The sequence below is a fragment of the Bos indicus genome, chromosome 2 (assembly GCF_029378745.1).
Source record: "Bos indicus isolate NIAB-ARS_2022 breed Sahiwal x Tharparkar chromosome 2, NIAB-ARS_B.indTharparkar_mat_pri_1.0, whole genome shotgun sequence".
NCBI classification, from domain to species: domain Eukaryota; kingdom Metazoa; phylum Chordata; class Mammalia; order Artiodactyla; family Bovidae; genus Bos; species Bos indicus.
In genome coordinates this window covers 56623951-56637179 of record NC_091761.1, presented here as the reverse complement: position 1 = coordinate 56637179, position 13229 = coordinate 56623951, and the positions used below count along the sequence as shown (strand labels likewise).

At 37.0% G+C, this 13229-nt stretch overlaps 1 protein-coding gene across 1 annotated transcript in view; it reads right to left on the bottom strand.

The window, feature by feature from the left end:
- Positions 1-13229, bottom strand: part of LRP1B (LDL receptor related protein 1B) — a 2167013-nt gene that overhangs the window by 106117 nt on the left and 2047667 nt on the right. Inside the window, exons 81-82 of the mRNA XM_070768349.1 lie at positions 11203-11376; positions 9197-9322 (exon numbers count right to left, since the gene is read on the bottom strand). Coding sequence (XP_070624450.1) covers positions 9197-9322; positions 11203-11376 — 300 coding nt within the window. The remainder of the gene's footprint in view (positions 1-9196; positions 9323-11202; positions 11377-13229) is intronic.

Sequence of the window (13229 nt, the reverse complement as noted above, 5' to 3'; positions counted from 1 at the left end):
AACTAACTGAAACTTTCTAAAAATAAAATATTTTCCAACCAATAAGTGTTTTTTCACAATATGGGGAAATATGGCTTATTTTTCAAGGAATGTCTGATATTAAGCCAAACTGAAATATGTAAGCTAAATATTATAGTATATATAGCCATACATATAATATATATAGTATAGTGCTCATATAGAAATAAACAAATACATATATATATATAATTTATAGTATAGGGAAACATTTAAATGAAAAAATACTCTTTGATGTACATACTTATATTTACAAACACACAAAACAAAAAGTTACTTAGATTTGATAGAAGGCGGTGATAAGTGTCAGAAACATCTATTTCCATATATAAACTGATTAGGCATAATTTGCCTACATAATACATTTTGGCTTTGAAAAGGAAATGATGATCATTCCTTGAGGTCACAGACTTAGTTTTAAAAATATGATGAATCTGATTTATGATAAAGATTGGTTTGGAATCATTTTCTGGATTTTTTCTGTATGTATAGACATGGCTCTTTCTCCATTAGAAATACTGCTCTATGTAGACCAGGGCACAATGCCCAATGGAACAAAGACAATTAACAATAATTTAAGAAGCAGTCTATCCAGAAAATATCTTTTTCTAAAGTCATTCTTATTTTGTATGAAGTCAAAACAGCTTATATTCTTTACCCAAGATACACTGACCTAGACATAGCAGCAGCTTGAATATATGACTGCAATAATCACAAGAACATCTTAAAGAGCCTTAGTGACATTAAATGACAACAATTCAAGTATCATAACTACTGTCATAAATAGAGACAATCAGCAGTGTCAAACAAATTCTGATATTTTTGGCATTGCAAAACAGCTTCCAATGCTTTTTCAAGTAGGGAGGCTTCAGGTTGGCATTACTAAATTTTGCATTTGTAATATGAAGTACTCTCTCATGAGGCACTATATATATACGTGGTATAAACAAAGTGACAACTGATATAGTAAGATTTGGTTTTAGGTCCTAGTTCTGCTCCTTTTCATTATAGGGGACTGGAATGCAAAAGTAGGAAGTCAAGAAACACCTGGAGTAACAGGCAAATTTAGCCTTGGAATACGGAATGAAGCAGGGCAAAGACTAATAGACTTTTGCCAAGAAAATGTATTGGTCATAACAAACACCCTCTTTCAACAACACAAGAGAAAACTCTATACATGGACATCACCAGATGGTCAACACCGAAATCAGATTGATTATATTCTTTGCAGCCAAAGATGAAGAAGCTCTATACAGTCAGCAAAAACAAGACCAGGAGCTGACTGTGGCTCAGACCATGAATTCCTTATTGCAAAATTCAGACTTAAATTGAAGAAAGTAGGGAAAACCACTAGACCATTCAGGTATGACCTAAATCAAATCTCTTATGATTATACAGTGGAAGTGAGAAATAGATTTAAGGGCCTAGATCTGATAGATAGAGTGCCTGATGAACTATGGAATGAGGTTCGTGACATTGTATAGGAGACAGGGATCAAGACCACCCCCATGGAAGAGAAATGCAAAAAAGCAAAATGGCTGTCTGGGGAAGCCTTACAAATAGCCGTGAAAAGAAGAGAAGCGAAAAGCAAAGGAGAAAAGGAAAGATATAAACATCTGAATGCAGAGTTCTAAAGTATAGCAAGAAGAGATAAGAAAGCCTTCTTCAGTGATCAATGCAAAGAAATAGAGGAAAACAACAGAATGGGAAAGACTAGAGATCTCTTCAAGAAAATCAGAGATACCAAAGGAACATTTCATGCAAAGATGGGCTCGATAAAGGACAGAAATGACATGGACCTACCAGAAGCAGAAGATATTAAGAAGAGATGGCAAGAATACACAGAAGAACTGTACAAAAAAGATCTTCACGACCCAGATAATCACGATGGTGTGATCACTGACCTAGAGCCAGACATCCTGGAATATGAAGTCAAGCGGGCCTTAGAAAGCATCACTACGAACAAAGCTAGTGGAGGTGATAGAATTCCAGTTGAGCTATTCCAAATCCTGAAAGATGATGCTGTGAAAATGCTGCACTCAATATGCCAGCAAATTTGGAAAACTCAGCAGTGGCCACAGGACTGGAAAAGGTCAGTTTTCATTCCAATCCCAAAGAAAGGCAATGCCAAAGAATGCCCAAACTACCACACAATTGCACTCATCTCACACACTAGTAAAGTAATGCTTAAAATTCTCCAAGCCAGGCTTCAGCAATATGTGAACCGTGAACTTCCTGAAGTTCAAGCTGGTTTTAGAAAAGGCAGAGGAACCAGAGATCAAATTTCCAACATCCGCTGGATCATGGAAAAAGCAAGAGAGTTCCAGAAAAACATCTATTTCTGCTTTATTGACTATGCCAAAGCCTTTGACTGTGTGGATCACAATAAACTGGAAAATTCTGAAAGAGATGGGAATACCAGACCACCTGACCTGCCTCTTGAGAAATTTGTATGCAGGTCAGGAAGCAACAGTTAGAACTGGACATGGAACAACAGACTGGTTCCAAATTGGAAAAGGAGTATGTCAAGGCTGTATATTGTCACCTTGCTTATTTAACTTCTATGCAGAGTATATCATGAGAAACGCTGGGCTGGAAGAAGCACAAGCTGGAATCAAGATTGCCGGGAGAAATATCAATAGCCTTAGATATGCAGATGACACCACCCTTATGGCAGAAAGTGAAGAGGAACTCAAAAGCCTCTTGATGAAAGTGAAAGTGGAGAGTGAAAAAGTTGGCTTAAAGCTCAACATTCAAAAAACGAAGATCATGGTTTCTGGTCCTACCACTTCATGGGAAATAGATTGGGAAACAGTGGAAACAGTGTCAGACTTTATTTTTCTGGGCTGTAGAATCACTGCAGATGGTGACTGCAGCCATGAATTTAAAAGACGCTTACTCCTTGGAAGGAAAGTTCTGACCAACCTAGATAGCATATTCAAAAGCAGAGACATTACTTCGCCAACAAAGGTCCGTCTAGTCAAGGCTATGGTTTTTCCTGTGGTCATGTATGGATGTGAGAGTTGGACTGTGAAGAAGGCTGAGCGCCGAAGAATTGATGCTTTTGAACTGTGGTGTTGGAGAAGACTCTTGAGAGTCCCTTGGACTGCAAGGAGATCCAACCAGTCCATTCTGAAGGAGATCAGCCCTGGGATTTCTTTGGAAGGAATAATGCTAAAGCTGAAACTCCAGTACTTTGGCCACCTGATGCAAAGAGTTGACTCATTGGAAAAGACTCTGATGCTGGGAGGGATTGGGGGCAAGAGGAGAAGGGGATGACAGAGGATGAGATGGCTGGATGGCATCACTGACTCGATGGACATGAGTCTGAGTGAACTCCGGGAGTTGGCGATGGACAGCGAGGCCTGGCGTGCTGCGATTCATGGGGTCGCAAAGAGTCAGACACGACTGAGCGACTGATCTGATCTGATCTGATCTGATCCTTACTATACATAAGTTAAACACTCCAAGCCTTAGTTATTTCTACTTTAAGGTAGCCTTAATGACACATGTACAACTTAACTCATAGATTTGTTGTGAATATTAAATAAGACACTTGAAAGTAAAAGTAAAATTATAGAGCTTTGTAAATTTTGAGGTACATAAGTAAATACCATACACATACACACAGTTGAGAGTCTGAGTTCTAACCATACTGGAATAGTTCAAGGATGGAGACCTGCAATCTGGGTCTACAAGATGTATTGCTAAATTTCAACAGGAAATTGAGGCACTCATTTGGTAAATTACCAAGTGACAATCTTAGTGAGCATTATGTTCTGAGTGCAGATGAGGTGCACTGAGAATCCAGCTCACATGGAATGGAATCTATGAAAGCCAGAAGGTGAGCATTGGAAGGACTCAGTGAAAGTTACTAAGACTGGACTGGATTACAGAGTGTGAAGGAAGGAATTGAAAGACAAGTGAATTTGAAGAGATAAGCAGTGTGTCACAGGAGATTCTTGGATGTTGGACTTTTCCTCAAAAGTAGTGTTAAGTCTTTGAAAAGTCTAGAATGTCTAAGAATGAGTGTAATGATGTGGTTAAACTGAAAGCACGGGGACTATTAGGATTCTGTTTAAATTGTCCAGGCTGGATAAGATGATGGCTTTAAAATAATGTAGGATAGATAAAAGTAGACACATTCTAAAAATAACTAGAAGATAAAAATCACATCAGAGGGAAAGGAAAAACTAAGATAATCCTTTAGTTTCAAACTAAGGGGCAATAGGACCTAAAGTGTTTTATCTCTGAATGTATTAAATTGGAAATACCTATTTAAATGAAGTGGGAATCTCTAGCAAGTGTTGAATATAGACATCAAACTCTCAAGAAAGATCTGGAGTGGGAATAACATTTACTTAGAATAAAATTTACCGAAACATTTCTAACTCTTTTAGCATGAAACATCCTAAGTGGAGTTGTGAATGTGAATAGTGAAGATAACTATTAAAGGTATTATGATCACACCTAGGATTACTATGGGAGAGCGCAGTTTCACTGATGGATGGTCTATGCAAAACACATATATATTCAGAATCTCTACATGGTAGGATATGTGCATTTCTATAATGTGCCTCATTAGGCACCAGAAATTTAAACATATAACACTGCCTGTTGAAATGAAAGTGGAGTTACAGTCTTTCAAAACCTAACTGTAATAGTTCTATAATGAAAATGGAAGCTGCTTTTGTCAATATCTAAATTGCCCCCAGAAGCCAAGCTCCAGCAATTATAATCAACTGTAGGGAAGAGTAACTGAATACTTCTCCAAGAATGGGTAACATTTGAATTTCAAATTTCCTACATGAAGATTAAAAATACTCAGTGTGCTCATCATTTAACAATAGCAGCTAAAGAAAGGCAAGCAATTATAAAGAGCTGAAAAAGTTAGCTATATCAAATGTCAGGAAAAATTAATTGGCTTTTATCTATACTAATCAATAATTCTAAACTCCATTTATTTATATACTTAACCAAAGTGTTCCAAGTCATCCATTACCACAGCTTATATATATAAAAGCCAATGTGAATAATTTTAACACTTGCATTATTTAATATATAAGATTTTTTTTTAATTACAAAATAAATGTTGAGGTGTTTTCTGTAATCATGCCTTTCAGGTCGGGTTGAAAACATAAAACTAAAATTTCTAAAAGAGTTTAAGATTTTGGTTAAGTGTGTATTTAGATAAAATGCTTCCTCATTTAAAACTTGGGAAGTGAAAAGTGAAAGTGTTAGTCACTCAGTCATGTCTGCCGGTTTGTGAACCCATGGACTGTAGCCCACCAAGCTCCTGTGTCCATGGAATTATCTAGACAAGAATGCTGTGGTGGATCACCATGCCCTTTCCAGGGCATCTTTCTGAACCAGGGATTGAACCTGAGTCTCCTGCACTACAGGCAGATTCTTTACCAAAAAAAAATTACTTAATTTTTTTTGCGACCTTCATGACAGGTTTATATTAGAGTGCTGTATGTCTGCTTTTTGCAAGGCATTGTGCTGGGCACTTTCTGCAGGTTATTTCTAGTATTTTCCAATTACTCTGGACATGGATACTTTGGGTGGATTGGAGGCACTAGAGTGCATTATGATGATGAAGACTGTGGAATGCCTAGGTCCACCTTAGAGTACTACCATTATTAAGTATTGTTAGACAGTCAATTGAACCTCTCCATACTTCAATTTTTCATCTGCATATCTGAGGTTATTGATACTTCTCCCAGCAATTTTGATTCCAGCTTGTGCTTCCTCCAGCCCAGGGTTTCTCATGATGTACTCTGCATAGAAGTTAAATAAACAGGGTGACAATATACAGCCTTGACGTACTCCTTTTCCTATTTGGAACCAGTCTGTTGTTCCATGTCCAGTTCTAACTGTTGCTTCCTGACCTGCATATAGATTTCTCAAGAGGCAGGTCAGGTGGTCTGGTATTCCCATCTCTTTCAGAATTTTCCACAGTTTTTGTGATCCACACAGTCAAAGGCTTTGGCAAAATCAATGAAGCAGAAGTAGATGTTTTTCTGGAACTCTCTTGCTTTTTCAATGATCCAGCAAATGTTGGCAATTTGATCTCTGGTTCCTCTACCTTTTCTAAAACCAGCTTGAACATCTGGAAGTTCATGGTTCACATATTGTTGGAGCCTAGCTTGGAGAATTTTGAGTGTCTTCCTACGTATTTGTTGATTTTGGATTATTGAATTAATTTTTTGTATTATTGGTTTCCCACATGGCTCAATGGCTCTCAGAGTGAGGCAGGCTCACTCTGCCTGCCAAGTCGGAGATGCAGATTTGATCCCTGGGTTGGGAAGATGTACTCAAGAAGGATATGGCAACTCACTCTCGTATTCTTCTTGGAGAATTCTGTGGACAGAGGAGCCTGGGGGACTACAGTCCACGGAGTCACAAAAGAGTCAGACATGACTTAGTGACTAAACAACTACAAGGACATTCAGATTAAGTAAAGGGGCAAAAGGGAGGTTATATAGAAGAGACAGTCTTATTTATTTATAAAAGAGAAACAACAAAAGCTGTCTGCAACTTGGTAATTTAAAAAAAAAAAAAAAAAAAACTTCTAACACCCAAATCAATGTAAACGTCACACTAGTAGCATAAGTTGTGTGCTTCCACGCAGAGTACAAATCTCTCTCCCAGGAGTCTTTCCCACCCCAACAGCAGTGTAAGTAGACAGTGCACAGGAGGCTCTTTGAGAACACTGCTTATGGTTGTCTGGAACTAGTGAAAATGTGGTACATCGTCTACAAGGAAGGAGTTGTTGACATTTTGAAGAATCTGTTTCCGAGATGTTATGTAGAACTCACAAATAGGTGGGGAATCAATGGAAACAGTGAGAGACTTTATTTTGGGGGGCCCCAAAATCACTGCAGATCGTGACTGCAGCCATGAAATTAAAAGACATTTGCTCTTTGGGAGAAAAGCTATGACCAACCTAGACAGTGTATTAAAAAGCAGAAACATTATTTTGCCAACAAATGTCCATCTAGTCAAAGCTATGGCTTTTCCAGGAGTCTTGCAATTATGTGAGAATTGGACTATAAAGAAAGCCAATTGCCAAAGAATTGATGCTTCTGAACTCTAATGTTGGAGAAGACTCTTGAGAGTCCCTTGGACTGCAAGGAGATCCAACCAGTCCTTCCTAAATGAGATCAGTCCTTGGTGTTCATTGGAAGGACTGATGTTGAAGCTGAAACTGCAATACTTTGGCCACGTGTTGTGAAGAGCTGACTCGTTTGAAAAGACCCTGATGTTGGGAAAGATTGAGGGCAGGAGGAGAAGGGGATGACAGAGGATGAGTTGATTGGATGGCATTTCCAACTGGATGGACATGAGTTTGAGCAAGCTTCGAGAGTTGGTGATGGACAGGGAAGCCTGGCATGCAGCAGTTCATGGGGTCACAAAGAGTCAGACACAAATGAGCAACTGAACTGAACTGAAGTAGAACTCGTGACCATACACAGTTCACCTGCATGACTGTGTCAGAGTAGTGAGTGAAAAATGCACCAGATAATGTTTGAACATGTGCATATAATTCTATTATTCTGTCATCACAATTGAGATCATGCAAACTCTGACCGGGAGAAATGGTAAGGAGGAAGGGTTCCTCCTAGTACTAGGGAGAACACCCCTTTTCAATGACTGGCACTAAAATACTCTTCCAAAAGACCAATCAAGATTCACATTTAGCTTTCCATTAAGCATGTTCCAACCTACCATCCAACAGCAGACTTTGCACATCAGACATACTAACTGGAATAAATGACTCATTATTTTCTTTACATTCAATGGTTTCATGAGTTTTCAGACAGTTTCTTCTGTTTCAATGTCCTCTTCATTCATTCCTACCTAACCTAAATCTAATCTGTCTTTGCAGATCTTATTCTAAGGTCATATTCCATAGGAAATTCTAATCTTATCTCTAATTGGATAATCATCAAATTTTTCCTAACAGTTTGAACTTTGTCTCTTCTGTAGCTTATATCACCATTCCCATAAAGATCTATTTATTGGTGTTTGTGACATTCATCATTTCATCTTTGGAAGATCTTCAGCTATGGATATTCAGTACTTTAAAATATATACTAAATAAAAAAGCTATGACAGTTTTAGACACTGAGTGCCTTAGGAAATGCAAAAGTGTTTAGATGGCATATAACGCTCATCAGAGAACAAGGAGACAATGGTATGGGCATAGAGATGCTGACAGAGAACAAAGATTCTGTGTTCACACAAAGAGTTCATTCTAACAGAGAAATATTAATGCAACAGGTAGGAAGCCCTGCTATGAAGAGATCCTAAGTGTGTGTCTCATCGGAAAAACGTTTGCTGTGACCTGCAAGTGATTATGGAGCACTGTGCTTTTGTCTGTGACATAAAATCAATGTGTTGATTTTCTTTTTTCTTAGCATTTTTTCCCATTATGGCTAATGTCTTGAATATGAATAAACTATTGAAAGTCTGTCTGGATATCCCAGAGACAATTCTTCCCCCACCCTTTTCAACACACTATTTTTGTTTTTGATTTTTTATGTTTTGCTATTTAATACACTCCAGCATCTGAAATAATGTTTCAGGTTTTAAATGTTTGTTCCAACCGGTACCTTCTAAAGCATAAACTGAAACATTTGCAGTTTGCTTCTAACTTAGTTCTTGGTTTCTAAATTAATGCTATATTTGCTCATAAGTTCTCAAAATGTTTATTATATTTATTATTAATAAGAGTAGTAGTATTTATTATTAATCAGACTTTACAGAGGAAACTAAGTCTTAGTTTCTAAATAAGTGTTGGCACACAGAAGTTGTTAAATATAAAGTTACTAAATGGATAAATGGATTTGGTAGTTTGGTTTAAACTAACAGCTGAATGGTACCCTCAGAAATATCATTATCTTAACTGATACAAGAGCTATATAAAAAGGTCTCTTAATTTACTCTTTCATGCATGGTAGGTGCTCAATGCAGCTTTGTAATAAATGTACAATCAACTAATAGGAAGTCATTATCAGAGAAAATAATAGCTTATATAGGCACTCACGAACCAGTGATATCATGGAAATGATATCAGTGATTACTGAGTAGCTAATTCTGCTCACTTTCAGTAGTTGTGAACATTTATTCTACACAGTAATTCATTATTTACAGAATAATGAAGTTTACCTACCCAACAAGCTGTCATCATTGCAGGTACCATTAATCAAATATTTTCCTTCTGGGCATGCACAAGTGGCCCCAGAAGGATTCAGTAAACAGAGGAATTCACATGCTAGATCCGAGCATGGATTGGGTACTGATCAAAACAAAACAAAAAAAGAACATAACTATAAATACAATAGGTTTCAAAAACATAAAATTCAACAAGGTTAGATGATGAATTAGCAATGTTGAAAAGAAATAACATCAATTTTTTTTACCAGGAGTATATTATTTCAATATTCCAGTACTCCTTTATAGATGAAAAGAAATTACTAACTAATGTCTAAGGGTTTCCCTGCTGGCTCAGTGACAAAGAATCCGCCTGCCAATGCAGGACATTCGGATTTGATCTCTGGGTCGGGAAGATCCCCTGGAGAAGGAAATGGCAACCCACTCCAGCATTGTTGCCTGGGAAATCCCATGGACAGAGGAGCCTAGGGGGTTGCATGCCTCCATGGGGTCACAAAAGAGTCAGACATGATTTAGTGACTAAATAAAAACAACCCAGCATCTATTATTAATAGAAAATGTATCTTAATTTACATTTTCCATGAGGGAGAGGAAAATCAAACACATAATTTGTCACTTTTCCTTTGGCAAAAGAGTTGATCTGAGACACAGAAGTACAGTTTAGGACTATTATAAAAGTCAAGCCAACTGAAGTCTTGGGGATCTAATTCTCATTTTAAATAGTTTCAAGACCTGTTTAACAGACATAAACAACTCCCTCTGATATTTACAAAGGCTTACAATCCATATGTAGTTGTCTGTTAGAACACAAACAAAACATGGTTTTTTCTCTCTAGAAAACATGTCTATGTGGTTTCCTTTCCATCAGATGTGTGCATGGATAAATGGGTACCACATTTATTTTTGTCTAAATTTCTATCCAATCAGTATCCTCTATAGCAACAGCTGCTTTGTGGCTTTCTGTACAGAATCTGTCCTTAGAATGAAACAGAAATGACATTAAGAAAGTGAAATGGTGACTATGAAAGTCACTTTCATTGTGTAAGAACCACTACTCAAGTACCTATTATACTTAGGGCAGACTTTATAGATTTTTTATGAAGGTGGGAATATTTGACCATGAATACGAATCAGACAGAACTAGAGGTTGAGAGGGTGATGTCCTCATATTAACCTTGGAACGATATGTGTCAGATCATTGGTAAAGAGCAGCAAAAGTGTGAATAGAAGAAGGTTTTAGCGAAGTATATGTTGTTTTAACCTGATTCCAGAACTCATTTGATACAATTCTTACCTTTCCAGATCATACTGAATGAAATTAAATCCTTTTTATTCACCATAAGGGATAATTATTAATAGAAGTAAATCTTAAACAATATTTTGAAGGGTGAACTGATACATAAACTCAGATCACTTGAATTTCAGCTACATTTTATTTCTTTGCTCTTCAATATTTTTATGGCTGTGCTTGAAACATATCTTTCAAGATACCAATGTCAAATATTTCTCTCTTTTTAGGAGAGAAAGTAGCAGTAAAAATCATAAACAATCAGAGAAAATATAATTCTTGGGAACAATATCCTCAGATACCTTTAAAGATGAAATGTTAGATCTATAATTGTTACTTGGTTATCAGTGAGTGAAAAGGCTAATGATAAATTTCCTTACTTGCATGGTTTAACTATAGACATATCAGGTTTTATTAAGAATTTAGAAAGAAAAACATAGTATGAGAGAAATTTTTATAACAAATTTATTCTAATTCCAAGAAAACACAACCAAATCCTGAAATTTTCATATCTGTTATAGCGGAAATAGAAACTTTTGCATTATTTATATCTTGCCTTTGATAATTTGAAAAGTCTGGTGCAATCAAAATTAAAGTGACTTAACTTACTGGAGTTAAGCCACGAAAAGAGTTTTGAATTTAAAAATTCTTTATTTTGAGAATCATAAGAAAGTAACTTTGCCAAGATAGAAAATCGTATAAAATATTATACTTACAATCTAGTTGTTTATAGCGATGAGAAATCAAAACACCTTTTGTTTTGTCAACATTTAGAGCTAGGTACTCTACTGAACCATGGCCAAATTTTTGTACTCGAAACACACCATTTTTAGGACCTGCTCCATATATATAATCTTCAAAGACATCAATCCTATGTGGATGTAACAAACCTAGAATTTTTTAAAAGTGAAGTTATAAAAGTTGCAAATGTAAAGTCAGTCAGTCAGTCTTAAGAAAACTAAACTTATCAAAGATCATATCAAAAATCTTATTCCCGTTCATAAAAACTTTCAGAATTAGAATATTTTTAATATTAGCTATAAAATTGATGACTGATTTATTAGCAGTAAAAATGTGAGATATTAAACTTATCACTAAGAACATACCAAACATTTCCATCATCACTTTAATCAATTTTACCATCACAAAGCATTTCCTGGGGGGCTTATTAATACAGAGTAATCTTTTCTGTTGTACAGTTTGCAAACAAACATAAAGCTTACATAACATTGATAACCACTGCACAAAAACAGTTCACAAAAGTCTCATTTTCTCGTATTTCAGCTGCTCAGTTGTGTCCTACTCTTTGTGACCCCGTGGACTGCAGCACACTAGACTTCCCTGTCCTTCACTATCTCCTGGAGTTTGCTCAAACTTGTGTCTATTGAGTAAGTGATGTCATCCAACCATCTCATCCTCTGTCCCCCTGCTTCTTCTCCTGCCCTCAAACTTTCCCAGCATCAGGGTCTTTTCCAGTGAATCAGCTCTCTGCATCAGGTGGCCAAAGTATTGGAGCTTCAGCTTCAGCATCAGTCCTTCTAATGAATATTCAGGATTGATTTCTTTAAGGATTAACTGGCTTGATCTCCTTACTGACCAAGGGACTCTGAAGAGTCTTTTTCAGCACCACAATTCAAAAGTATCAATTCTTCAGCACTCAGCCTTTTTTCTGGTCCAACACTCACATTCATACATGATAACGGAAAAACCATAGCTTTGACTATCTGGACCTTTATAGACCAAGTGATGCCACTGCTTTTTAATATGCTGTCTAGGTTTGTCATAGATTTTCTTCCAAGCAGGAAGTCTAAATTTCATGGCTGCAGTCACTGTCTGCAGTGATTTTGGAGCCCAAGAAAATACAGTCTGTCACCTCTCCCACTTTCTCTCCATTTGCCATGAAGTGATAGGACTGGATGCCATGATCATAGTATTTTAAATTTTGAGTTTTAAGCCAGCTTTTCAACCCTCCTCTTTAATCTCTATCAAGAAGCTCTTTAGTTCCTTTTTTCTTTCTGTTATTAACGTAGTGTTATCTACATATCTGAGGTCAATTATATTTCTTCTGGCAATCTTTATTTCAGTTTGTGATTCATTCAGCTGGCATTTCACATGATGTACTCTGAATAAAAGTTAAATAAGCAGGGTGACAATATACAGCCTTGACCTACTCCTTTCCCCCTTTGGAACCAGTCCATTGTTTCATGTCTGGTTCTAACTGTTGCTTTTTGGCCTGCATACAGGTTTCTCAGTAAACAGGCAAGGTGATCAGGTATTCCCATTTCTTGAAGAATTTTCCATAGTTTGTTTTGATCCACACAATCAAAAACTTTAGCATAGTCAATGAAGCAGAAGTGGATGTTTTTATGGAACTCTCTTGCTTTTTCTCGAAAAGGCAATGGCACCCCACTCCAGTACTCTTGCCTGGAGAATCCCAGGGACGGTGGAGCCTGGTGGGCTGCCGTCTATGGGGGTCGCACAGAGTCGGACATGACTGACGTGACTTCGCAGCAGCAGCAGCTTGCTTTTTCTATGATCCAGTGGATGTTGGCAATTTGATCTGTGGTTCCCCTGCCTTTTCTAAATCCAGCTTGAACATCTGGAATTTCATGGTTCACACACTGTTGAAGTTTGGCATGAAGGATTTTGAAGATTACCTTGCTAGCATATGAAATGAGTGCAATTGTATACTAGTTTGAACATTCTTTGGCATTGCCTTTCTTTGGGATTGGATTGAAAACTG